The following is a 25,628-nucleotide window of genomic DNA, read 5'->3' on the forward strand; positions in this document are numbered from 1 at the left end:
TAGGTGCTGTGTGTGTGTGTGTGTGTGTGTGTGTTTAGGTGGGGGAAACGGAGCCTGTCAGAGAAAGGTTACCACTTTTTTCTTTCACTTGCCGTTTGCAGCACAGTTAATTCCTTCTTTAGGTGGGGGAAACAGGGAGCCTATCAGAGATAGGTTACTCTCATAGCTCAGTTCGTAAAGAATCCGCCTGCAATGCAGGAGACCCCAGTTGATTTCTGGGTTGGATTCCTGGGTTGGGACGATCCGCTGGAGAAGGAATAGGCTACCCACTCCAGTATTCTTGGGCTTTCCTTCTGGCTCAGCTGGTAAAGAATCTGCCTGCAATGCGGGAGACCTGGGTTCAATCCCTGGGTTGGGAAGATCCCTTGGAGAAGGGAAGGGCTACCCACTCCAATATTCTAGCCTGGAGAATTCCATGGAGTCACAAGAGTCAGACATAACTGAGTGACTTTCACTTCACTAATTCCTTCTTAAACAATCTTATTCATGACTGTGTAATCTTTCCATCTTTTCCTCCCCAGTTTCCACTTAGATTGTCATAATTCCGCTTCCTTTCTGTTCCTTTTAAGTTTCCCCTAGATAGAAATTTGAAAGTGTTTGATCACTAGATTCCATTGTAGTCACTCAAACTGCAGTATTGATGAGATTTGATCCCTGGATTGAGAAGATCCCCTGGAGGAGGGCATGGCAACCCACTCCAGTATTTGTGCCTGGAGAATCCCATGGACAGAGGAGCCTGGCAGGCTGTGGTCCATAAGGTCAGAGAGAGTTGGACATGACTGAAGTGACTTAGCACACATGCAAGATTTACCTTACACAGATTATCCTATGTATTTCCTAATGGAATGTTAGATTTGGGGGGATTCTGTGGGTTTTAAGGTAGAACTAGAAGTTCCCTGAAAGATATCTTAGGCATTATTCAACTTTTTGTTGGGGCAGTTTGTTTTATTAACTTCTTTGTTAGTCTACCATCTATTATTGTAAGAAGACTTGGCTTTTCAGGAGAAGGCTCAGTTTGATATTTAACATTCAAAAAGGCTGGGTTAGTGTGACTTCAGAAGAGCATAAAAGAGAAAACGGAATTTTTCTTCTATCCCTGCTTATGCTATTGAAATGTGACTTTAACATTTTTAATAATAACTGTTTTGAAAGAGCTTCTCGTGGAGGTTTTTTGCAAAAGAAAATAATTCCATGATTTAACTTCCATGATTTTGGTTTTCATAGGAACTAATTAAATCACATTTAAGGAGTGATAATAGATATGTTATTCCCAATGGTGTACCTTAGGGTAGCTTTAATGTGTTAGGTGGCCCAGCATGACAGGCACACAGAATTTGCTCAGAAGCCAGTTTTCATGTGCGGCATTGTCTTACATATCTGGGCTATCGAATACATTTTCTCTTCTCCTTCGAAGAAAACTCGGAGGTGAGCAATCCCTGGTGCACATGAATATACCAAAGATACAAAATATGGACTCCATGCTGAGTAGGTCCTTTGGGAGTTAGAAGAAATGCTTATTTTCCTTAGATAGTTTATGCATCATTAGGCAGTAGCCAAGCTTCCCCAGAATCCACTGAGGAATGTGAGAGAAGCTGTGAGGATTGGCGAAAGGGGAGGCAGGAAAGGAGAATGAGCACAAGAGAGAAAGAGAGTAGATGCTGGTGGGAAGTGATGGGGGAAAGAAAAGGCTGCCTTATTTCTTGTAAGATGTGCATTATTTTCACCTCATAACATCTCTGAAGTTGGGATGTGTCTAATAACTGTTGGCGTCTGAATATTGCTTTTCACTAGGTGGCAGTTTTGATGTTGTTGTCATTGCACGTGCATGAAGTCTGCTTTTGCTGTTTTATTGCTGTCATTTCTCTCATTTACACCCTCTGGGAAGATCAAGCAAGGACCAGTAGCAAAACTTGCAGGATGGGTGTCAGTGGTTTGAACTATAATCCAGGAGTAATATTGGAACATTCTTCAAACCTGCAGTATTGATGGCAGAAAAATGGTATTATGAAGAAAAAACTAAGTGATGAGAAAACATGGTGTGACAGTTTAATTTACAACTTTCTTTTCCTTCAAGGTTCATAAAATAATGGTAGATTGACTTTGTGTATTTGATGAAGTAGCCCAGCTGTGTATTTAAAAATCCTGATCCTGATGTAAAAAAATTTCATGATTATTACAACAGTAATGACTACAGTTTCCCTTTGCTGAATATGTACTGTGCCAGGCACTGAGTTAAGTGTTTATCTCATTTAATTCTCAGGACTGATATTCATTATACAAAATAGAAATAAATGGAGGTTTAGGTGTGTTAGATCCAGAATTTGAACCCTAGTTCATTAGACCTCAGATCTAGTGTTTTTGTGTGTTACAATACATATATTAATATTAATGCTCCTGTGTAGGTTAGCCTTATTGTATATTTCTAGCCAGTTTTCTTGTTCTGCCACCTATGTTCCAGCAAACTGAGCTGTAATATTTCCCTGTCCTGGTAGATAAAGTCTCTGATTTTATGTCTTTCCAGGAATAGCACTTATGCCTAAGATACAGCTACTTCATGCCTTTTGTCTTCCTCCATTCCCTTCCCCAACGGCCATCCCCTGAATTTCTTTAACATCCTGTTCACCCTGAGGGTATCTGTCGTTCTCCATGGTGTATTGCAGAGAGGGATGGGCACTTTTAGTTGATTAACTTGTAATTCTTTACAGTTAAGGTCTGGGCCTGATTTATCTTTTAGCCACTTAGCATCTAGTTTAGTGGCTTGCCCTTTTTAGGTATGCTTAGTAAACATGTGTTGGATAAGTAAGAGTATAAATCTGAGGTTAAGTGTAGCATGTTATTTGTGCCTTAGTTGACCCAGAAAGCATTGTAGAAAGGGAGCATAGAGGACCAGGTTTAACTACCCCACAATCTGTAACCTCTAAAGACTTAAGTTACTGAATGTAACCTTTTTGAAATTTTCTCTATTACTTTGATAAGTTTAACAATAGTATTAAAGAGTTTTGTGGATGACTGTGAACACATCAGCTGATTGAATTGAGGATGGGTGTTCTCATTGTTTCTAAATTCATTTTATTTAGTGAAAGGTGAAGGGAGTGTGAAAAATGGAACTAACTTTTTAATGAGAGATATAAAATTAAACTTTTTGGGTACCAGAAAACCTAATCATACTCTAATTTTCAAAGGTATTGCAAGTTCACTTGGGGCTCATGTTGCATATGCTAGCATATGCAAATCAAAAATTGTTATTTTAGTTTATTTTTATATACATAATGAAAAAATTATTTCATAACGGAGGACTTTTGTGAGGATAGAGAATAAATCTATTGCTGTATCGCAAGCACTCTGATACTTTCATTTCAGTTTATGAGCCAATATGTTACTTTTAAATACATATTTTACAGAAAAGATGACAAGAGAAAATTGCTGTTACATGGATATCATAAACAGTTTCACCCACAGTATAACAATTTTCACTTAGAAATATAAATGCTAAGTATTAAGAAAGTGAATATGTGAAATAGAGTTGGGCATATTCTTAGAGTGTTAAATGGAGAGTGCAGAATACCAAGCAGTGCTGTGTTAAACCTCAGTCATGGCCAGAAGTTGGGGAGACTATATATATGCAGAGAAAAAAAATTTAAGGAAGTAAGTATACCAAATGTTAATGCAGTGATGTGGGTAAGTATATTTTATAATTAGAACATTTGTATCTAGAAAAAAATGTTTTAAAAGTAGTACATTATTCCATCATTTCTTAGATAATTATGTTCTTGTGATAAATGTGGCAAAAATGTCCTAATGATAATTTAAAAGGCTTTGGATTAAGTCTGCTATAATAAATGTAAATTTTATACAGTAGTAGAAACACTTAGACAGTCCTTTCATACCTCAAGAGTGACTGAGCTCAACAGAGAGAAGAGTGAGTTAAAGTAGATTAAGAAGCTAAAGAAGCATGGGAATTTGCTGTGTGACTCAGGGAACTCAAACAGATGCTCTGTGACAATCTAGAAGGGTGGGCTGGGGAGGGAGATGGGAGGGAGATTCCGGAGAGAGGGGACATGGGTGTACCTATGGCTGAGTCTTGTTGATGTTTGACAGAAAACTACAAAATTCTGTAAAGCAATTATCCTTCAATTAAAAAATGAAGTGGCAAAAAAGAAAAGTTGAAAGAAAATTACCAGGCCCTACACTAATGTATTTGCACGTGTGTATTAAAATGCAGTTACGTGAAAGCAAAAAAAAAAAGTTGATGAGCTATATTAAGTGGTATAAAAAAGTCAGTTTGAAAATGAACACATTGGATTATCCTTGGTTGAAATTGTGTGGTCTTATTTTTTGATAACATGTAATGATTTGAATGTTTTGGAGAAGTCTAGGAGATATGGAAGGTATTAATAGTAGATCCTGAAGGGGAGAGCATTTCTTTGCAGGAGGCTTAGTGGGCAGTGTGTGCAGTCCTTAGGAACATAGGTTTCTGGAGCTGGGCTGCTAGGGTTCAGTTCCTGACTTTGTTTCTTCCTATCTTTGTAAATAAACATTAATTTATATAAGTTACATCTAATTTCCTTTCACCTATTCTCTTATCTGTTAAATGAAAATTATGGAATTTACCTTGTATGACTGTTTTGAGGTTTGAATGATTTTCAGTTTATAGGTGCTCGATGGTGGTTGGCATAGTGAAGTTTCAATAAATGTTAGTGGTATTATTCTTCTTATCAGAGGAATATTATTATCTGCTTTAGCAGTTGCTTTTGTAGAAAGGAAACTATTCACATTCTTAAAATAGCTGTATTCTTTCAAGAAAGTTATATGTCTAAAAGTCTACCTCTGTGGGTAACTTTTTAAGATCACGCATGCACTTTTGTCTTTTCATCAGTAGCAGCACAGCCCACAGTCTACACTTCCTATAGAGGGTTTTTAGCATGACACAGTAACAGAGGTTCATAATAATAACTAAGTCATTAAGAAAAGCTTCTGCTATATTTAGGTCTTCATGAGCCAGTGATATTTGGTTCAGGAATGCACTCATTCAAAATGAAATCACTTTAAATGCAAACCAGTATTTTATAGTGGATTGTGAATAAAAGGTCTTATTGGGACTTTATCTTAAAAAAACTAAAAATTTGGAAAATCATTAGGTTATAATTGTAAACATGCATTAATCTTATAATAAAGACTGAATTGAATGTAGACCTAATTTTTCTTATAAAATAATTTAGTTGCATAATATGACATCCTACATGCTTGACATTTGTGATACTAATATTAAGAGCATTTTTATTGTTGTGAAAATACTCATAAAAATATGTATCAATTTCCCCAGGGACTTCTGTTAATCTTTTGATAGTGAAGTTATTGTTTCTGAACAGAGAATAGATTTCCTTACTGATCACTATAAAAGTGGTGGACTTCGCAGGCTCACTGTTCATCATCAGTGCAAACCACTGGAGTACGAATAAAGTTGCTATGGACATGTACTTGCCTTTAGGTTGACATAGCACTTGTTTCAGTTGGATACCTACCTAGGAATGGAATTGCTGGATCATAGGGATCCGTGTTTAGCGTTAGTAGATGTTGTCAGTCTCCCAAAGTGGTTGGGCTAATTTATGTTTCTGTTGGGCTAACAGAATATGTAAGAGTTGTTTTGATTATCATGAACATCTGCTTTTTTTTTTTTTTTTAATTCTAGCCATTCTGGTGGATGTAGAGTGATACTTCACTGTTTTTTTTTTAATTTCTTAAAAAATTTCTTTGATAACTAATGCTGTTGAACCCATTTTATCATCTAATGGCAGTTTTGATACCTTTTGTGAAAGTTCCTGATCAGGCCTTTTATTTACTAGTGAATTTTTATGATCAGTTTTGCTCCTTTTTTAACTTTGTAAGTTGAAACTTATAAAACAAATACTTGGATTACTTGTGGCACACACCAGCTATACAGTTTGGAAAGTTACAAAACATTTTTAAAAAGAATTCTGGTAAACGTTTAAAGTTTTTAATCATTCCACATTTAAAGAGGTGAGTGCAAAGTTTGTCCTTTCCCCTTTCCCAGTAGTAGAAATTCATGTGTGAATAGCATATTTCAGTTTATAAAACATTTATTACATGTGTGTTTAATTGTGTTTTTAGTACTTTAGGCACACATTATTTTATTACTTCAATATTTTAATGACTTAGGAACCATCATCCCTATTTTATAGAAAAATCAATGGAGTTAGAGTGATACCTCATCATGGTCATATATCTAGTAAAGGATAGAATCTGATTCTCTTCTATTTTCATTATGATACTTTAAAAAATTAAAATAGTGCATTTTTGTGTTATAAAATATTTATACACATAGAAAAATAGAGAAAATAATATACTGATGATTTGTCAGATTTTCTTCTAATGTAGTTTTAAAAGAAACACAGCTAAAGCTTTTCCATTCTTTCTTCTACATTCTTTCCTTCTTTCCCTGAGAAGTAATCAGTATTCAGTATGCATGTCATTTTCATGCATACTTTTATTCTCTCTGTGCATGTCTGTAAAGAACTATTTTTTTTGTTTTAAATTTTATGCTGTTGCTCTTAAAAAGGTATTTTATGTTTTTATGAATTGCTATTCTAAAACTCTCTACTCATTCATTTAATAAACAAGCACTGTCCTTAGGTTCAAGGTTATATGATGATGGATAAGAAAGACAAGGCTACCTGTCTACTAACATTTTTGTGAGGAAGACTTGTAGTTAATAAGTAAAATCAATATCATTGTTTTGAATGCCATGAGAGAAAATTGAGCAGGATCAAGGGATAGAGAATGATGTGGGAATTGGATGTATGCTATTTTAGATAAAATAGCAAGGGACCTCCTTTTCAGGAGGTGACAACTGAGCAGCTAAATTAATTGAGAGAGAAAGCCATGTTAAAAATCTGGGAGAGGAGATTTCCATAGGAGGGAACATCAAGTGCAAAGGCCTTGAGGTAGAAATGACTTTGGAGTATTTGAGAAATGAAAAGCCTTCAGGTGTGGTTAAGTACAAAGTTAGCTAAGAGAAGGCTAAGAAATGAGATAGGAGGAGAAGCCAAAGGCTCAATTGTGTAGGTCCCATAAAGCAATGTTAAAGAATTTGGATATTGAGTGTAATGGGAAACAGCTGGATGATTTTTGAGCCAAAAAAGGACGTGGTTTGATGTACTGTTTTTAGCTTTTTTTTGGGGGGGGGGGCTGTGCCTTTGCAGCATGTGGGATCTTAGTTCCTTGACCAGGGATCGAATTAATACTACTACGTTGGAAGCCCGGAGTCTTAAGCACTAGATTGCCAGGGAAGTATGGTTTGATACACTTTTAAGATTACTGTTTAAGATTCCAGATTACTGGAATTCTGTGTATTAGAAAACAGGATGATAGTTCTGTAGAGATACGGAAAGAGCTTGATGATAACATTGTGTATACATTTTTCTGTGCGTTTTTTCAATATACTACTATTTATGTAAAAAAGGTTATGATTATTTATATATCTGTATTTGTGTAAAATTTCTCTGGAAAGACATAAAAGACAAAAGAGGGATTCCCTGTGAGAAGGGGAACTGAAGATGGGAGAAAAATAAGAAGGAAGCTGACCACTCTATACTTAACATGACAGGAAAATACTTAAAAATTGTAACAGAAATCGTACACGTCTTCAGTATTCAGTCAGCCAAATTTTCACAAAGTGACTCTCGCATAAAATCACTCAGAGGGAAATGAAGAGCTTTGCCAGGATGGCAGAAACCCTCAAGTTTCCTTCTGGTCAGTGCCCGCAGCCTTCCTTTTAAAGGGTAGCCACCATCCTGAGTTCTCATAGCATGAATTGGTTTCACCTGTTTGTTTTTTGGTTTTGTACTGGCACTCTTAACTCTTAATTCTGTTCTATAGTAGATAACAGGTTATCAACTAGTTGTGTTTTAGCATTATGCCTCTGTTAACATATTATTGACCCCAGGGCTTTTTATAGAAACTAATACCTGTAGCCAGCGATTTGTTATGTAAGTGAATATTGTTCAATATGTTCGGGTCAATAATGTTCGGGTAACAAAAGGAGTATTACTATGTCTCTGGTCTATACGTTGTTAAAAGGTTAAAACAATACAGAAGCATATGGAACAAATCATGCAGGACCCCCTTTCTATTGCTTATCTCCCATTCCATGCTTCTCCCTAGAGGTAACTGCAGTCGGTTATTTAGTGTGTAGCCTTTTAGTCCTTGTTCTGGGTTTATATACACAAATAACTTTTCCCCCTTTTTTCTTGTTAGTAAATAATATGGTTAGTATTTAATAGTAGAGATGCTAGATTAGTAGTTAACATTTATTAAGCATGCTGTAGTGGTTAACTAAGTATCAGGTTTTCAAGCTCCTCTGCTTTTGTCTCCCTCTTCTTTAACATATCATTGCTTCGTACATGCTGTCTCTCATATACATGCACTACTCTAGATTGCCAGGAGAAATATCAGTAACCTCAGATATGCAGATAACACCATCCTTATGGCATAAAGTGAAGAGGGACTAAAGAGCCTCTTGATAAAGGTGAAAGAGGAGAGTGAAAAAGCTGGCTTAAAACTCAGTATTCAAAAAACTAAGATCATGGTATCTGGTCCCATCAGTTCAGTTCAATTCAGTCACTCAGTTGTGTCCAATTCTTTGCGACCCCATGGACTGTAGCATGCCAGACTTCCCTGTTCGTCACCAACTCCCAGAGCTTGCTCAAACTCATATCCATCGAGTTGGTGAGGCCATCCAACCGTCTCATCCCCTGTCATCCCCTTCTATCATCCCTTTCTGATCCCATCACATCATGGCAAATAGATGGGGGAACAGTGGAAACAGTGACAGACTATTTTCCTGGGCTCCCAAATCACTGTGGATGGTGGCTGCAGCCATGAAATTAAAAGACGCTTGCTCCTTGGAAGAAAAGCAATGACCAACCTAGACAGCGTATTAAAAAGCAGAGACATTTCTTTGCCTACAAAGGTCCGTATAGTCAAAGCTATGGTTTTTCCAGTAGTCATGTATGGATGTGAGAGTTGGACCATAAAGAATGCTGAGCCCCGAAGAACTGATGCTTGGTGTTGGAGAAGACTCTTGCGAGTCCCTTGGACTGCAGGGAGATCAAATCAGTCAATCCAAAGGAAACCAACCTTGAATATTCATTGGAAGAACTGAAGCTGATCCTGCAATACTTTGGCCATCTGATGCGAAGAGCCGACTCATTGGAAAAGACCCTGATGCTGGGAAAGATGGAAGGCAGGAGGAGAAGGGGATGGCAGAGGATGAGATGGTTGGATGGCATCACCCACTTAGTGGGCATGAGTTTGAGCAAACTCCAGAAGATGGTGAAGGACAGGGAAGCCTTGTGTGCTGCAATCCATGAGATCACAAAGAGTCGGATATGACTGAGTGACTGAACAACACTCTGTCTAGCCTCTGTTATATTCTAGTATTATGGAATTAAGGTCTTAGTCAGCTGGGCCTGTCTGCTCTTTATCCTGGGAAATGCCCTATTCATACCTGCCCATGTATTTTTTTATGTTCCCCTTTCCTTTGAAATTTCCCTTCTCATCTCAGACAACCAAATCATGCCTGTACTTTCTGACCCAGATGGCTTTTATCCTGTATCCTTAATGCTGCTACAACTGAAGACTTTTTATACAGTTTAACTCATAACACTGTGCACTCTGTGACCTGTTCCTAAAGCGTGCTTTTGTTTTCTTGTTATATTTCCCTGGTTTAGTGTAGGCAGTTTTGTTTTCCTGGTGAAAATTATCCTATGAAGTGTTGGGAAAGACATACTGCCTAGGCTTGGGCATATCCATTCCTACGTAAGGAGTATACCTTCACTTCCCTGCACCCTTCCTCATATGGTTCCAGCATGCAGTCTGTAGAGCCACTGCCGAGCATGTCTCTCACTTCCCAGTGACAGCAAATTACTTGGTGGAATTTGAATTTAGTGAAATGAGGTGTGCGTTTTTCTCTGCACTCTGTGTGGTCTGGCCTTGCAAGTAGGGAGGAGTCAACATAATTGAAGATTGTGCAGTTCCTAGTGACAGGTGCCAAGAGGTTATGATACACATTTCTTGGGTGTGGTGTACAGTGAATAAATGCTTGCAGCTCTTGGCCCTTTTTTGATCAGTGAAGCACTTTTTAATTAATATTTTTATTTCTAGAGGAAGAACTGTAGTTTTCCATAGCTCTTCAACCCTTTTCTCCTAAAGAGGAGTCAGTGCTCCTTTTTCTCTCCTTTTCTGGATCAGCACCTAGAACAGTGCCTAGCACTTTAATAGGCTCTTAGTAGGCAGCAGGCATATGTTGAAAGAATAAATCAATTGGCTCTTAAGATGAAACTATTTGATACTGTTTTTTTTTTTTTTAAGTACCATTATGACTATTCATAGTACATGGCACGTAATGTTGTTGAATTTAACTCTATTTTATTTTGTTTACTCAGACTGTAAGTATCTGCAGTGTGGGAGACCCGGGTTTGATCCCCAGCTTGGGAAGATCCCCTGGAGATGGAAATGGCCACCCACTCCAGTATTCTTGCCTGGGAAATCCCATGGACAGAGGAGCCTGGTGGGCTATAGTTGATGGGGTCGCGAAGGGTCGGGCATGACTGAGCAACTAACACTTTCACATTATGGGACTTATTTTATTTTTTGGCTCTGCTGGGTCTTTGCTGCTGCGTGGGCTCTTCTCTAGTTGTGGTGCATGGGCCTCTCACTGCGGTGGCTTCTGTTGTGGAGCAGAGGCTCTAGGGCACACAGGCTCAGTAGCCGGAACTCCCGGGCTCTACAGGTTCAATGGTTGCATCGCACAGGCTTAGTTGCTCTGTGGCATGTGGGATCTTCCTGGATCAGGGAACAAACCTGTGTCTCCTGCAGTGGCAGGCGATTCATTACCTGTTAGTCACCAGGGAAGCCCTACTGGAGTTTTAACTGAGCACATATAGTCTTTTCTGGGAAGATCACCCCAATCCAGAATAAACTTGATGCTAGAATATTCTATTATTTGTCCAAGACAGAGTTGCAGCATTATTTAGGTCTAAGAAAGGAAGCATCTTTTGTTACTGACATCCTTTTTCCAAGCATTACTCCTGCTATTTCACTAATAACTAGTTGTATGGTTGACTGTAGTAACCACAGGAGATTGTACCCACTCTTATCAGTGGAATGCCACTCCATATCACTTCTTCAGGGTATACAATGGTGTTCTGCCTGGAGCAGGTTCATTAACTTAACATACTTAAAATATCGGAGAAGGCAATAGGAATTATAAAATGATAAACTATTTTTGGGGGGAGTAAACCTTGGGTTTATTCTTTGTAAATCTAACTTTCTTCATTTTAAACATAGATACTTCCCATTTTTCTGCCAGTTATGATTTATTTGAGTATGTCTTATGACAATTTCTAATACAATTTGCATCTAATAATGTGACTTGAATAGTACTGTGACTTTTGTGCAAACCTTACAAGTCTGTGAAACATTTTAAAGAAAGTAATGATGCTAGGGAAGCACTAGGTTTCTCTTAAGACCTTTGTTCAAATCAGGACACTATTATGTTCAAAACTGACACAGCATATAACATGGATTTCAGTGAAGAAAACTACTTCAGAAACTTGGCTTCTGACAGAAGGAAATAAAGGTCTAGGGGCTGTTTTTTGTGGGGTGATAATGTGTAGAAAGTAGAGCACCCTACTTTGCTTGTGGTTATCATTTGACATTGCCGATGAGATTCATATTATGAAGAAGGAAGTGAGTGGTCACAGGACTTAAGAGAAAATTTTTCTATCTAGACTTAGGTTTTTTGTTTTATTTGGTAAGGCTTTTCTGCTCTTATTGAAAGTAACATACTTTTCAAATTATATTGATTTAAATGTATGTAAATTTTGTTTGTTTAAACTAGGGATCTTATCCTTTTTACCTTTTCTCTTTCAGGGCTTGAACCAATGAAAGAAGCTTCTGGCACTTATGAAGATAAATGTCACTCCTTCCTTTTAAATTGCAGCTTTTGCTTAGGGCCTGTATATGACTTTCCACCTGTCATCTGTATGTTCAGTAGACACTGACTTTGAGTTGCAGAAAGGTTTCTGAAGATTTAAATCAAATGACGTCAATGGCCAGCTTGTTTTCTTTTACTAGTCCAGCAGTAAAACGATTGTTGGGCTGGAAGCAAGGTGATGAAGAGGAGAAATGGGCAGAAAAGGCAGTTGATGCTTTGGTGAAAAAACTAAAAAAGAAAAAAGGTGCCATGGAGGAACTGGAGAAAGCCTTGAGCAGTCCAGGACAGCCCAGCAAATGTGTCACTATCCCCAGATCTTTAGATGGACGCCTGCAGGTTTCTCACAGAAAAGGCTTACCCCACGTTATATACTGTCGTGTTTGGCGCTGGCCTGATCTGCAGAGTCATCATGAGCTAAAGCCATTGGATATTTGTGAATTTCCTTTTGGATCTAAGCAAAAAGAAGTTTGTATCAACCCATACCACTATAAGAGAGTGGAGAGTCCAGGTAGGTTTTAATTCCCCTGGGAAGAATTATAAAAACTTCTGCCTCCTGATTTGCATTTGACTGAATTTAGTAATTAATAGATTACTTTAGTTTTATGCTTCCTTCTTAAAGTTTTTAATCTTCGGAGGAATACTGGACCAACCTCAAATAAAAGTTAAGAAAGAATTCCTGTCCTGACCTCAGCCACGTGACCCCACCTCCAACGTACCTTGTTCAGTTAGGAATCTCCATCTGTATTACCTCTACATTACCGTTCTTCCTGTTCTTTGTTGACACCCACTCTTGTTAGTCTTTCTTTTCTACCTTTTGACTTGTCAAATTCACTAATGACTGTGTTCTTACAAACAGAGGGATCAATCATTCTCGGTCCTCATCTTACTTGCCCTGTCAGCATTGTTTGGTACAGTTGCTCTCCTTTCCTCCCACTCAAAACTTTTTCATATTGGCTTCTGAAGCACAGCACTCTTAGAATTCTCCTACCTCACTTCCTGTTTTTGCTTAGTCGCTTTGTTGGTCATTTTCCTGTTTTCACAGGACTCAGTCCTTGACTTTTTCTCCATCTATATTTTTCCTGTAGGTACTCTCATGTTATCACATGTCTTAAAACCATCTATAAATTCATGCTCACATTTTGAACTCCAGAGTCAGCTTCTTCTGACTCTATCCAGTTGCCTACATAACATCTCCACCCGAATGTCTAATAAACATACCAGATTTAATGTCAAAATAGGACTTCGGATTTGTTTTTCCCACTAAATCATTTTTTCCTCCAGTTTTCCCTGTTGAAGTCAACGGCAGTATCATTCACATAATTGCTCGCTAGAAGTCATCTTTTATTTCTCTCTGAAATTCTGTGCTTAAGCTATGAGGAAATGCTGTTTGCTATACCTTCAAAATGTACTTTGATCATATCATCTCTCACCATTTCTAACACCACTACTCTAGTACAGACCATCATCATCTTTTACCTTTAAGTAGTCTCCTAATTGGTCTCTGCCTTCTCTGTCCCCCAGCCCATTCTGTTTCCTGTTATAGCAGCCAGAGTGAGTGTTAGGAAGTATATATCAAATCATGTCAGTCCCTGCCCAGACACTTAAAGGCTTTCTGTCACACTTAGAACAGATTTCTACAAGGGTCTACATGACCTATCCTCAAGCTTCCTCTGTTCCCTGGACTTGTCATACATGCTCTTTCCTCTACTTAGAGTACTCTCCCCCAAGCATCTTTTCATGTCACATTTTCTTATTTCATTCTGTCCTTGCTTAAATGCCTCAGCACTGCTTGACTGTTAGGTATTCATTTTGTTTATTGACTAATGTGAGAAGGACCTTCCTCTGTCTCATTCTGTACTGCATTCCCAGTGCCTAGAATAGTTTTATTACCTAGAACTTAGGAGTGAGTGCTCAGTAAGTATTTTTTTGTATTGAATGAATTATATAAGCTGAGATACTAGTTGGGTACATTACTTACCTATTGCTACATAACAAAGTACCATAAGCTAAGGGGCTAACACACATTAATTATTTCACAGTTTCTGTCAAGTCAGGAGTCAGACATGGCTTTACTTGGATCCTTTGCAAGGCTGTAAACTAGGTATTGGTCAGTCTTGGGTCTCCACTGGAGGCTCAACTGAGAAAGGTTCTGCTTCCAAGCTCATGTGATTATTATCAGGATTCAGTTCCTTGCAAGCTGTTGGATTCTGGCTGGTTGTTGACTCCTTCATTTGCTTACCATGTGACCATCTCAGTAGGTAGCTCACATTCGTGGCTGCTTATTTCTTCAAAGCCAGTAAGAAAGGGTTTTCTTGCTAGAAGAGGCATTGTGTTCTGGTGGAATGTTAGTATATATATTCTGTTACTTTTGCCATATTCTGTTGCTCAGGAGCAAGTCACAGATAATATACTCAGATGGAAGGGATTACACAGGGTAAATAGAGGCAGGAATCATGGTAGCCACCTTAGTCTGCTGGCCACACTAGATTTCACATGAAGATAGTATATGCCGATATGGTTTAAAAAAAAAAAAAAACTGTAGCAATAACATTAGATGTGGAGACTAGCAAAAAAAATAAAACAAAATAGGAGTAATGGTGCTGTCAGGGAAAGTTTATTTTAAGGGCTTTAGAGCTGCCAGTTGGTATTTGAGGTGATTCTCAATTTCTTATTGAATCCAAGGAGACCTGTAGCCAGAGGAATTGATGAGGAAAGGCAAGTATGAGGATTTAAAAGAGAAGTATAGTCTGAAAATCCCAGGCTTGATATTTGCTGGAAGTTGTTGGCAAGAAAGGGACTTTAGTATATTCCCTCATAACCAGGGTGTGTCTGATAGTCAATAGAAATGTCTTATTTTTGTTATCTGTTTTCCTCAGCTGTGATTCATTCTGTAGAAAAGATTGGGGCTTAGGCCTGGTATGCTTAAGCAAGTTAAACAGCTGTAACATGGGATGGATCACTTCATAATACCAGTATTAATAAAGTCATAGTAATTAACATCATTGAGCACTTAAGGACTAGATACCCTTCATGAATCACTGCCTGGTCATGGCTAAGGGGCTTGCATAACTCAATGAAGCTATGAACCGTGCTGTGCAAGGCCACCCGAAACAGATTATAGTGAAGAGTTCTGACAAAACGTGGTCCACTGGAGGAGGAAATGGCAGCCCACTCCAGTATTCTTGCTGTGAGAACTCCATGAACAGTATGAAAATGCAAAAAGGTATGACACAGAAAGATGAGCCCCCTTCATCAGAAGGTGTCCAGTATGCTACTAAGAAAGTGTTAGTGTTAGTTGCTCAGTTGTGTCCAACTCCTTGCGACCCCATGGATGATAGCCCTTCAGGCCCCTCCATCCATGGAATTCTCCAGGCAAGGATACTGGAGTGGGTAGCCATTCCCTTCTGTAGGGGATCTTCCCAACCCAAGGATCAAACCTGGGTCTCCTGCATTGCAGGCAGATTCTTTACCATCTAAGTCACCAGGGAAGCAAAAATGCTGCTGAGAAGGTAGTGGTAGTGATTTAGTCACTAAATTGTATCCAACTCTTGCAATCCCTTGGACTTTAGCCTGCCAGGCTCCTCTGTCCATGGGATTTCCCAGGCAAGAATATTGGAATAGGTTGCCATTTCCTTCTCCAGGGGATCTTCCTGACCCAGAGGTCAAACCCATTTCTTCTGCATGGCAGGCGGATTCTTTACCACTGAGCTACTAGAGTCACAGAGGGCAATTATTAATAGCTACAGAAAGAAGGAAACAGCTGGGCCAAAGCAGAAATAATGCTCAGTTGTGGATGTATCTGGTGGTGAAAGTAAAGTCTGATGCTGCAAAGAACAGTATTCCATGGGAACCTGGACTGTTAGGTCCATGAATCAAGGTAAATCGGACATGGTCAAGCAGGAGATGGCAAGAGTTAACATTGACATCTTAGGAATCAGTGAACTAAAATGGACAGGAATGGGAAAATTTAATTCAGATGACCATACATCTACTACTGTGGGCAAGAATCCCTTAGAAGAAATGGAATAGCCTTCACAGTCCTCAAGTCTGATATACAGTACTTGGGTGCAACCTCAAAAATGATAGAATGATCTTGATTCGTTTCCAAGGCAAACCGTTCAGCATCACAGTAATCCAAGTCTGTGCCCCAACCACTGATGCTGAAGAAGCTGAGGTTGACTGGTGCTATGAAGACCAACAGCATCTTCTAGAACTAACCAAAAAAGATGTCCTTTTCATCACAGGGGATTAGAATGCAAAAGTAGGAAGTCAAGAGATACCTGAAATAACAGGCGAGTTTGGCCTTAGAGTACAAAATGAAGCAGGGCAAAGGCTAACAGTTTTGTCAACAGAACATGCTGGTCATAGCAAACACCCTTTTCCAGCAATCCAAGAGACGACTCTACACATGTACATCACCAAATGGTCAATACTGAAATCAGATTGATTATATTCTTTGTAGTTGAAGATGAAGAAACTCTATACAGTCAGCTAAAATAAGGCCTGGAACTGATTGTGGCTCAGATCATGAACTTCTTATTGAAAAATGTAGGCTTAAATTGAAGAAAATAGAGAAAACCACTAGGCTATTCAGGTATGACCTAGATCAGATCCCTCATGATTATTCAGTGAAAGTGATGAATAGATGTAAGGGATTAGATCTGATAGACAGAATGCCTGCAGAACTATGGATGGAAGTTTGTAACATTGTATAGGAGGCAGTGACCAAAACCATTTCAAAGAAAAAATGCAAAAGGCAAAGTGGTTTTCTGAAGAAGCTTTACAAATAACTGAGTAAAGAAGAAAAGCGAAAGGCAAGGGAGAAAGGGAAAGATATACCCAACTGAATGCAGAGTTCCAGAGAATAGCAAGGAGATAGAAGGCCTTCTTAAGTGAACAATGCCAAGAAATAGAGGAAGACAGTAGAATGGGAAAGACTAGAGATCTCTTCAAGAAAATTAGAGCTATCAAGGGAACATTTTGTGCAAGGATGTGCATGATAAAGGACAGAAACAGTAAGGACCTAACAGAAGCAGAAGAGATTAAGAAGAGGTGGTAAAAATACACGAAGAACTATACAAAAAAGGCCTTAATGACCCGGATAACCACAATGGAAGATCATTCACCTGGAGCCAGACATCCTGGAGTGTGAAGCTGAGTGGGCATTAGGAACCATGAACTATGAACAAAACTATTGGAGGTGATGGAGTTCCAGCTGAACTGTTTAAAATCCTGAAAGATGATGCTGGTGAAGTGCTGCACTCAGTGTGTCAGCGCATTTGGAACACTCAGCAGTGGGACAAGACTGGAAAAGGTCAGTTTTCATTCCAGTCCCAAAGACACTGCCAAAGAATGTTCCAGTTACTAGACTGTTTTCACATGTTAGTAAGGTTATGCTCAAAATCCATCAAGTTAGGCTTCAGTAGTATGTGAACAGAGAACTTGAGATGTACAAGCTGGGTTTCAAAGAGGCAGAGGAACCAGAGAGCAAATTGCCAACATTTGTTGAATCATGGAGAGAGCAAGGGAATTCCAGAAAAACATTTACTTCGGCTTTATTGACTATGCTAAAGCCCTTGACTGCATGGACCAACCACAATAAACTTGAAAATTTTAAAGAGATGGGAGTACCAGAACACCTTACCTGTCTCCTTAAAAACCTATATGCAGGTCAAGAACAGTTAGAACCAGACATGCAACAATGAACTGGTTCCAAATTGGGAAAGGAGTATGACAAGGCTGTATAGTATCACCCTGCTTATTTAACTTCTCTGCAGAGAACATCATGCGAAATGCCGGCTGGATGAATCACTAGCTAGAATCAAGATTGCTGGGAGAAATATCAACACTTCAGATATGCAGATACTATCATTCTAACGGCAGAAAGCAAAGAGGAACTAACGAGCCTGTTGATGAGGGTGAAAGAAGAGAGTAAAAAGCTGGCTTAAAACTCACCATTAAAAAAAAACTAAGATCATGGCATCTGGTCCCATCACTTCATGGCCAGTAGAAGGAGAAAAAATGGAAACAGTGACAAATTTTATTTTCTTGGGTTCCATAATCACCACAAATGATGACTGTAGCCATGAAATTAAAAGATGCTTGCTCCTTGGGAGGAAAGCTATGACCAACCTAGACAGCATATTAAAAAGCAGAGACATCACTTTGCCTACAAAAGCTTTGCCATATAGTCAAAACTATGGTTTTTTTAGTAGTCGTGTATGGATGTGAGAGTTGGACCATAAAGAAGGCTGAATTCCAAAGAATTGATGTTTTGAAACTGTGGTGCTGGAGAAGACCCTTGAGAGTCCCTTGGACTGCAAGGAGATCAAACCAGTCAATCCTAAAGGAAATCAACCCTGAATATTCATTGAAAGGACTGAAGCTGAAGCTCCAATACTTTGGCTCCTTGCTGCGAAGAGCTGACTCATTTGAAAAGACCCTGATGCTGGGAAAGATTGAAGGCAGAAGGAGAAGAGGGTAGCAGAAGATGAGATGGTTAGATAGCATCACCAGCTCCATGGACTTGAATTTGAGCAAACTCCGGGAGATAGTGGAGAGCAGAGGAGCCTGGCATACTGAGTGAGGTCCATAGTGTCGCAAAACTTCAGAGATGACTTAGCGACTGAACAGTGACAAGGACTAGACACTTTCGTAATCCTATGAGGTTATTCCTTCATGGGGTTTGAAAATGGTATGAACATTTTATGATACTCTTAAGTTTACCAGTAAGTTACAGATAGGGAAACCAAAAATTAATAGAAAAGTAGCATATAAAAGGGGCTTCCCTGAAGTCTCGGTGGTAAAGAATCTATTTGCCAATTCAGGAAACATAGATTCAATCCCTGGGTTGGGAAGAACCCCTGGGGAGGGAAATGGCAACCCACGTAAGTATTTTTGCCTAGGAAATTCCATGAACAGGGGAGCCTGACAGGCTATATAGTCCAGGGGGTCGCAGAAAGAGTCAGACACAATGTAGGGACTAAAAAACAACAACTTATAAAAGATCACGTAGTTAATATGTAGTGGAGCCAGCAAGTATTGCAGAGTTAGAAAAAAAAGAGTAAAACACAGTTGGAAAGTGATAAAAGCAAAATAGAGAGCCAGGCTAGGTGATTCAGTATTTAATAGTGTTGTCCAGTGGTTAAGATTACTTTCTTGAACCAGATTCTCTGGATTTGGATACTGACTTCACCAGTACTATCAAAATGACCATAGAGAAATTAATTAACCTGTCTGTGACTTTGTTTCCTTATCTGTAAAATGGGAATAATAATACTTACCTCAGGTTAGTTATGAGAATTAGATGAGTTAATGTATGAAAAGTGCTTAGATAAAACATTAACTGGCTCAGAATAAGTTTCATATTAAATATTCTTATAAAATAATAATTCTTAAAGCATTGGAGATAATGTGAAAGAGAAATTATGAAAGAAATACTATTAGAACAATTCCCAGAACTGAAAATTGAATGGGCCCAATGACTGAGTAACCAGAAAAGGAGACAGAAAAAAGATCCATACGTGAAATTTTAGCATATCATGGATAAGAAGATTTTGAGAGCTCCCAGAGTAAAAAAGAGAGGGCACATAGAAAAGACTGGAAATGAGAATACTGGATTTTTCGGTACAATTTTGGATTCTAGAAAAAAATAAAGCAGTACCCTGTACATTCAGAGAGAAAAAGGTTATTCTGGAATTTGTCTGTAGCTAAACATAAGACAGGTTACTTTCATATAAGCAAGGACTCAAAATTTATCTTCCTTACATCCTTCCTTAGTAAACTAATAGAGAATGAGGTCCAGGAAATGGGATCCAACTGGAGAGAAAAGAAGAGGAAGTCTAAAGACCTTGACTTTGTAGGGAACTTAAATAGCAAACGATGGAGGATCCAGGGGAGAAAATTGAATCAATAGATTCTTTATTTGTGGCACCTGGAAAATAGTATTGGTAGGAATTTATTAGATCTGTTGGACTTCGGGAAATTAGTGGTACAAACATGAGATTAAGCAAATGAAGGACCAAGGCAATAATTAAAAAAAAATTGTTCAAGAAAAAATATAATACAAATTTGGCTCAGCAATGAATTGTATTTATGTAATTTATATAATATATAAACTATCATAAACACAGGATATTGAGTTAACCAAATTTTTATGTGACTTTATTAGGAAGAGAATGGGGAATAGAATGATTTAAGAAATCTACTTCATTTGCCATAAAAGTAAGTCTACAGATAATGTCTTGACAAAACAGTAACAGCAGTATAAGCATTATTATTTAGTAGGGCACAAAGTGAATTTTAGAGGAAATGGATAAGTTTAAATTTGTTGTTTCTGGAAGCAGTTTGGGAGCAGGCTTAGAAATTGTTCTTTTTGTTTATAATCTCTTATAGCATCTATCTTTTTAAACTATCAGTGTATTATTAATTTTGAATGAAAATAATTTCCTAAAAAAAGTATGTGTATAGGTAATATACAAGTTAAAGAGAAATTAGTGATTTTAGTTCTGTCTCAAAAAATCCTTACTGGATTGAATTCCTAAATAGTTATTTCACTAAGTCTTTCAGATTGCTAGAGAGCTGAACATAGACATTCTCAGTGTCGCATGTCCTTCTGTCCCATGGCAGCTGCCCATCATTTTGTAAGGAAAACAGCAGTTAGTAATACATAGGAAAAAGCAGTCCTAATCAGATATTAACTACATAGTCACAATACTAATTCAGTAAAATAAAAAGATAAAAAAACAATACAAATTACAGAGCTTCTGATCGCTGAGGTTCATCCCTACTTCAGGAAGCGGAGATACAACCTAGTTCATTTTAAAACAGTTTAATTTTGTCACTGCTGACTTGGGAAGATCCCTTGGAGAAGGGAAAGGCTACCCACTCCAGTATTCTGGCTTGGAGAATTCCATGGACTGTATAGGGTCTCAAAGAGTCGGACATGACTGAGCGACTTTCACTAAACAGGTTTAGTGAAACTAAATGTTTCATTAAACATTTCACTAAATGTTTCACTCTTTCACTCTGCTTAGATGTTAGAGTCAAAGGGAAATTTTTGAAAGTGAAATTACACTGACAAATACAACAAAATTATGAAAGAGATGAGTTAGTACCTTAAGTTTAGAGAAATCAGATTTTTCAGTTTCCTCTTGGGAAAGGTGATCAGATGTTATTGATCACTTGAGTTTTTAGAAAAATTGAATGTTTGAATAAAGTGGATCTGTTAAAAAATGTGTTCTTTAAAATTGTTTAGTGAAAGTTGCTCAGTTGTGTCCGACTCTTTGTGACCCATGGACTATACAGTCCATGGAATTCTCCAGGCCCGAATACTGGAGTGGGTAGCCTTTCCCTTCTCCAGGGCATCTTCCCAGCCCAGGAATTGAACCCACGTCTCCTGCATTGCAGGTGGATTCTTTACCAGCTGAGCCACAGGGAAGCCCAGTTTAAAACTGTTTATGCTTGTGTATATTTTTGTTATGGATGTGTTTAAAAAAATAATTTTGAGTGGAAGACCTCTATCTAGGAATTGTTACTGTTTTCAGTTGGGTAAACTTTACTGAAGAACATAAAATATGGGCTTCCCTTGTGGCTCAGCTAGTAAAGGCTCTGCCTGCAATGCGGGAGACCTGGGTTCAATCCCTGGGCTGGGAAGATCCCCTGGAGAAGGGAAAGGTTACCCACTCCAGTATTCTGGCCTAGAGAATTCCATGGACCCCCATGGGGTTGCAAAGAATTGGACACACTGAGTGACTTTCACTTCACTTTACATACTATTTGGACCTTGCTAGTGGCTTCCCTTGGAGAAGGCAGTGGCACCCCACTCCAGTAATCTTGCCTGGAAAATCCCATGGACGGAGGAGCCTGGTAGGCTGCAGTCCATGGGGTGGCTAAGAGTCAGAGACGACTGAGCGACTTCCCTTTTACTTTTCACTTTCATGCATTGGAGAAGGAAATGGCAACCCACTCCAGTGTTCTTGCCTGAAGAATCCCAAGGACAGGGGAGCCTGGTGGGCTGCCATCTGTGGGGTTGCACAGAGTCAGACACGACTGAAGTGACTTAGCAGCAGCAGCAGTGGCTTCCCTGGTGGCTCAGATGGTAAAGAGAAAGAAAGAAGAAATGTTCAAAATTGGAAACATGGAGGCTTTTAGGACCTATGCATAGCTGCTTTCAACTTTATTCTCTAGTCTTACCTCCCAGTTTAGTGCTTAGCCCTCTGACTGTCCTTTGTTCTATCTTTCCAGCTCCTCTTCTACACTCTTGACACGCTCCACCCCTAGCACTTCTGTGTGAAATGCTTCCCGTTCTTTAAGGTCCAATCAGATGTTGTCTTTTCCACAGTATTTTGTTTGCCTCCTTGCTTGCTGGGAATACTTACCTCTGTTGAACTCTCAGTGCATTAAATTCTCTATATTATGGTTGTTTTCATCTATTTTTTAATTAAAAATTTTAAAGTTATATTAGCCCACTATTTTATTTCAGATTCATATGAACACCTTATGAAAATTACAGTCTTGGATGGTAAAGAGCAAACATGCAGAGAAGTAGGACTGTCATGGAAACGGCTATCTGGACTGCAAACTATGGAATGATGCTTTGGCCCACGTGGTTTAGGATGTGTTCCCTGTTTCATATAGATAAAGCAAGACCAACAGCAGTAACATCTAAGGAGATGATGACATATTTACCTTTTTTTTTTTTTTGGTATCATTGACATAATATTATATTAAGTTTCAGGTGTACAACATGGTGATTCATAGTTTTTAAAGGGTTAGGGTTATATGCCAATTATAGTTTTTGTAAAACATTGGCTTTATTCCCTTTGCTGTAATTATGGTTGCTCTTAAATATGCTTACCACGATTATCTTCTCTGCTTGGGTATCTGTCGTCTAGAGTATATTATATAGGCTGAATGCTTAGAGAATTTTCGCTTTAATTATTATGTAAATACAGATTCAGGGTTCTAACAAAGCAGCCCTTCCTAAAAGTAAATTGTTTTAATAGGTTTACCATCTTCCCTCAATCCTTTCTTATCTGTCCCTTCATGTGTATGAGTTGTTTTAGTCATTGCTCACAGACGACTTTTGATTTTTGTCTTTCAGTCTTACCTCCAGTATTAGTGCCTCGTCATAATGAATTCAATCCACAACACAGCCTTCTGGTTCAGTTTAGAAACTTAAGCCACAATGAACCGCACATGCCACAAAATGCAACGTTTCCTGATTCTTTCCATCAGCCCAACAACACTCCTTTTCCCTTATCTCCAAATAGTCCCTACCCGCCTTCCCCTGCTAGCAGCACATATCCCAACTCCCCAGCAAGTTCTGGACCAGGAAGTCCATTTCAGCTCCCAGGTAAGAATTTATTTTATTGATACAAAAAATAACTCCTAAGAATTAGCATTTGTTCTAATACTGCTGATCCTCTGGGTCAGCTGTTAATATGTCAAGAACTATTTTTGACTATTCTTTGGTAATTGTTTGATTTCCAGAAGAGTTTTGAATTTTATTTTGCCAAGTGCTGTATGTTTAAAAATGCAAGTAGATACATTTTTCACAAAATATAGTAGTCCTAAAATGTGTATGGAACCACAAAAGATACAGAATAGCCGAAGCAGTTTTCCGAAAGAGGGACAAAGCTGAAGGCAAAGCTGAAGGCATCATACTCCCTGATTTCAAACTGTATTACCAAGCTGTAATAATAAAAATAATATAATATTGGCATACAAACAAACACATAGATCATGCAACAGAGTAGAGTGTCAAGAAATCAACTCATGCAAAAATTGTCAATTAATTTACAACAGAGGAGCCGCAAATGTACAAGGGGGAAGGACAGTGTCTTCCATAAATACATTGGTAAAACTGGACAGACACATGCAAAAGGATGAAATTGGACCATTGTCTTGCACCACACCCGAAAATTAACTCAAAATAGATAGAGTTTAATGTAAGACCTCAAATCATAAAACTCCTAGAAGAAAACATATATACTAAGCTCCTTAACTAGGTCTTGCTGATGATTTTTTTTAATCTGACACTAAAAGCAAAAGCAACAAAAGCAAAAATAAACAAGTGAAACTATATCAGACTAAAGCATTTCTGCACAGCAGGGGAAACCATCAATAAAATACAAGGGCAGCCTACTGAGTGAAAGAAAATTTTTGCAAATGATGTATCCAATAAGGGGCTGATATCCAAAATTTGTAGGAAGAACTCATACGACACAGTGGAAAAAAAAAAAAAGTCTATTAAGATCTGAATACATATTTATCCAAAGAAGACATTCTTTTGGCCAATAGATAGATGGAAAGATGCTCTAGACATCACTAATTGTCAGGGAAATGCAGGTCAGAACCACAGTGAGATATTACCTTACCCTTATTACAATGACTGTTTATCAGAAAGGTGGACATAACAAGTGTTGGTGAGGATTTGGAGGAAAGGGAATTCTTGTGCACTGTTGGAATGAAAATTAGTGTGGCCAGTTTTGAAAACAGTATAGAATTTCCTCAAAAAATAAAAAATAGAACTGCCATATGCTTCTTTAATTCTACTTTTGGATATTTATCCAAAGAAAACAAAAGCACTGACTCAGGAAGGTATCACCCCTCTCATGTTTATTGTGACTTTATTTATAGTCGCCATGATTTGGAAGCAACCTAAGTGTTAATTTATGGATAAAGAATATATGATAAATACACACAAATATTATCCAGCCATAAAAAAGAATGAGATCTTGCCATCTGTGACAACATGGATGAATCTTGACAGCTTTATGCTAAGTGAAATAAGACTGAGAAAGACAAATACTGTTATGATCTCCCTTATATGTGGACTTAAAAAAAACAACTAGGCTCATAGATACAGAGGACAGCCACCTCTGGTTGCCAGACGTGGTGAAAAAGCAGTTGAGGGAAGTGGGTGAACTGTTTTTATTTTTTTTAGTTTACATAAATGGAAGTGTTTAAAAAAGCAAACACAATTTGGGGGAGATTGGCAATTACCCTTTAAGAACAGTGACAATAAGGTAGATAAAATTTAAAAGTTGCACTCACTCCTCCAACCCACCTTCTCTTATCTCATTGCTTGATCGTTCTCTATGGCATGTATTACAATCCAGTGTAGTATATTTTGTCTTTACTTATAATCTGCCTCTTCCCCCTCCCAACTTGTCCATAAACTCCATGAAAAAAGGGATTTCATAGCATCTTTTGTTTATTGCTACATCTCCAGTACCTACGTCAGAGTCTAATATGCAGTAGATCCTCCAGTAAATATTTGTTAAATAAATAGATGAAATTACAGCAACACATAAATATATTTACTGCTAGCTATGTAGATATACCTGTATGTTAAGTGGTTGCCAGTGCAGATTGAGAGTTTGAAGCCAAATGGTGCTAACTTGAATGATTTCATAGAGAGGAGTCCTATATACAGTAAAGGCAGAATATAGTAAAAACTTATCAAAAACATAAAGACAGAAAATGACTCTGTCTGATGAATATGAAGGAAAGTAGATAATCGGAAACAAAGTGTCGTTAGATATCAGTTGGCCATATATTGGACCAAATGACTAAATCTATGTATGCCACTAGGCATTACAATTAA

General features: G+C 38.2%; 1 protein-coding gene across 1 annotated transcript in view; it reads left to right on the forward strand.

Annotated features, from left to right (window-relative positions):
• SMAD5 (SMAD family member 5) overlaps positions 1–25,628 on the forward strand; it is a 62,369-nt gene that overhangs the window by 15,807 nt on the left and 20,934 nt on the right. Inside the window, exons 2-3 of the mRNA XM_061423577.1 lie at positions 11,953–12,524; positions 23,121–23,372. Of these exons, the coding sequence (XP_061279561.1) occupies positions 12,122–12,524; positions 23,121–23,372 (655 nt within the window). The 5' untranslated portion in view covers positions 11,953–12,121. The remainder of the gene's footprint in view (positions 1–11,952; positions 12,525–23,120; positions 23,373–25,628) is intronic.

Source organism: Bos javanicus, chromosome 7, assembly GCF_032452875.1.
Source record: "Bos javanicus breed banteng chromosome 7, ARS-OSU_banteng_1.0, whole genome shotgun sequence".
Lineage (NCBI taxonomy): Eukaryota > Metazoa > Chordata > Mammalia > Artiodactyla > Bovidae > Bos > Bos javanicus.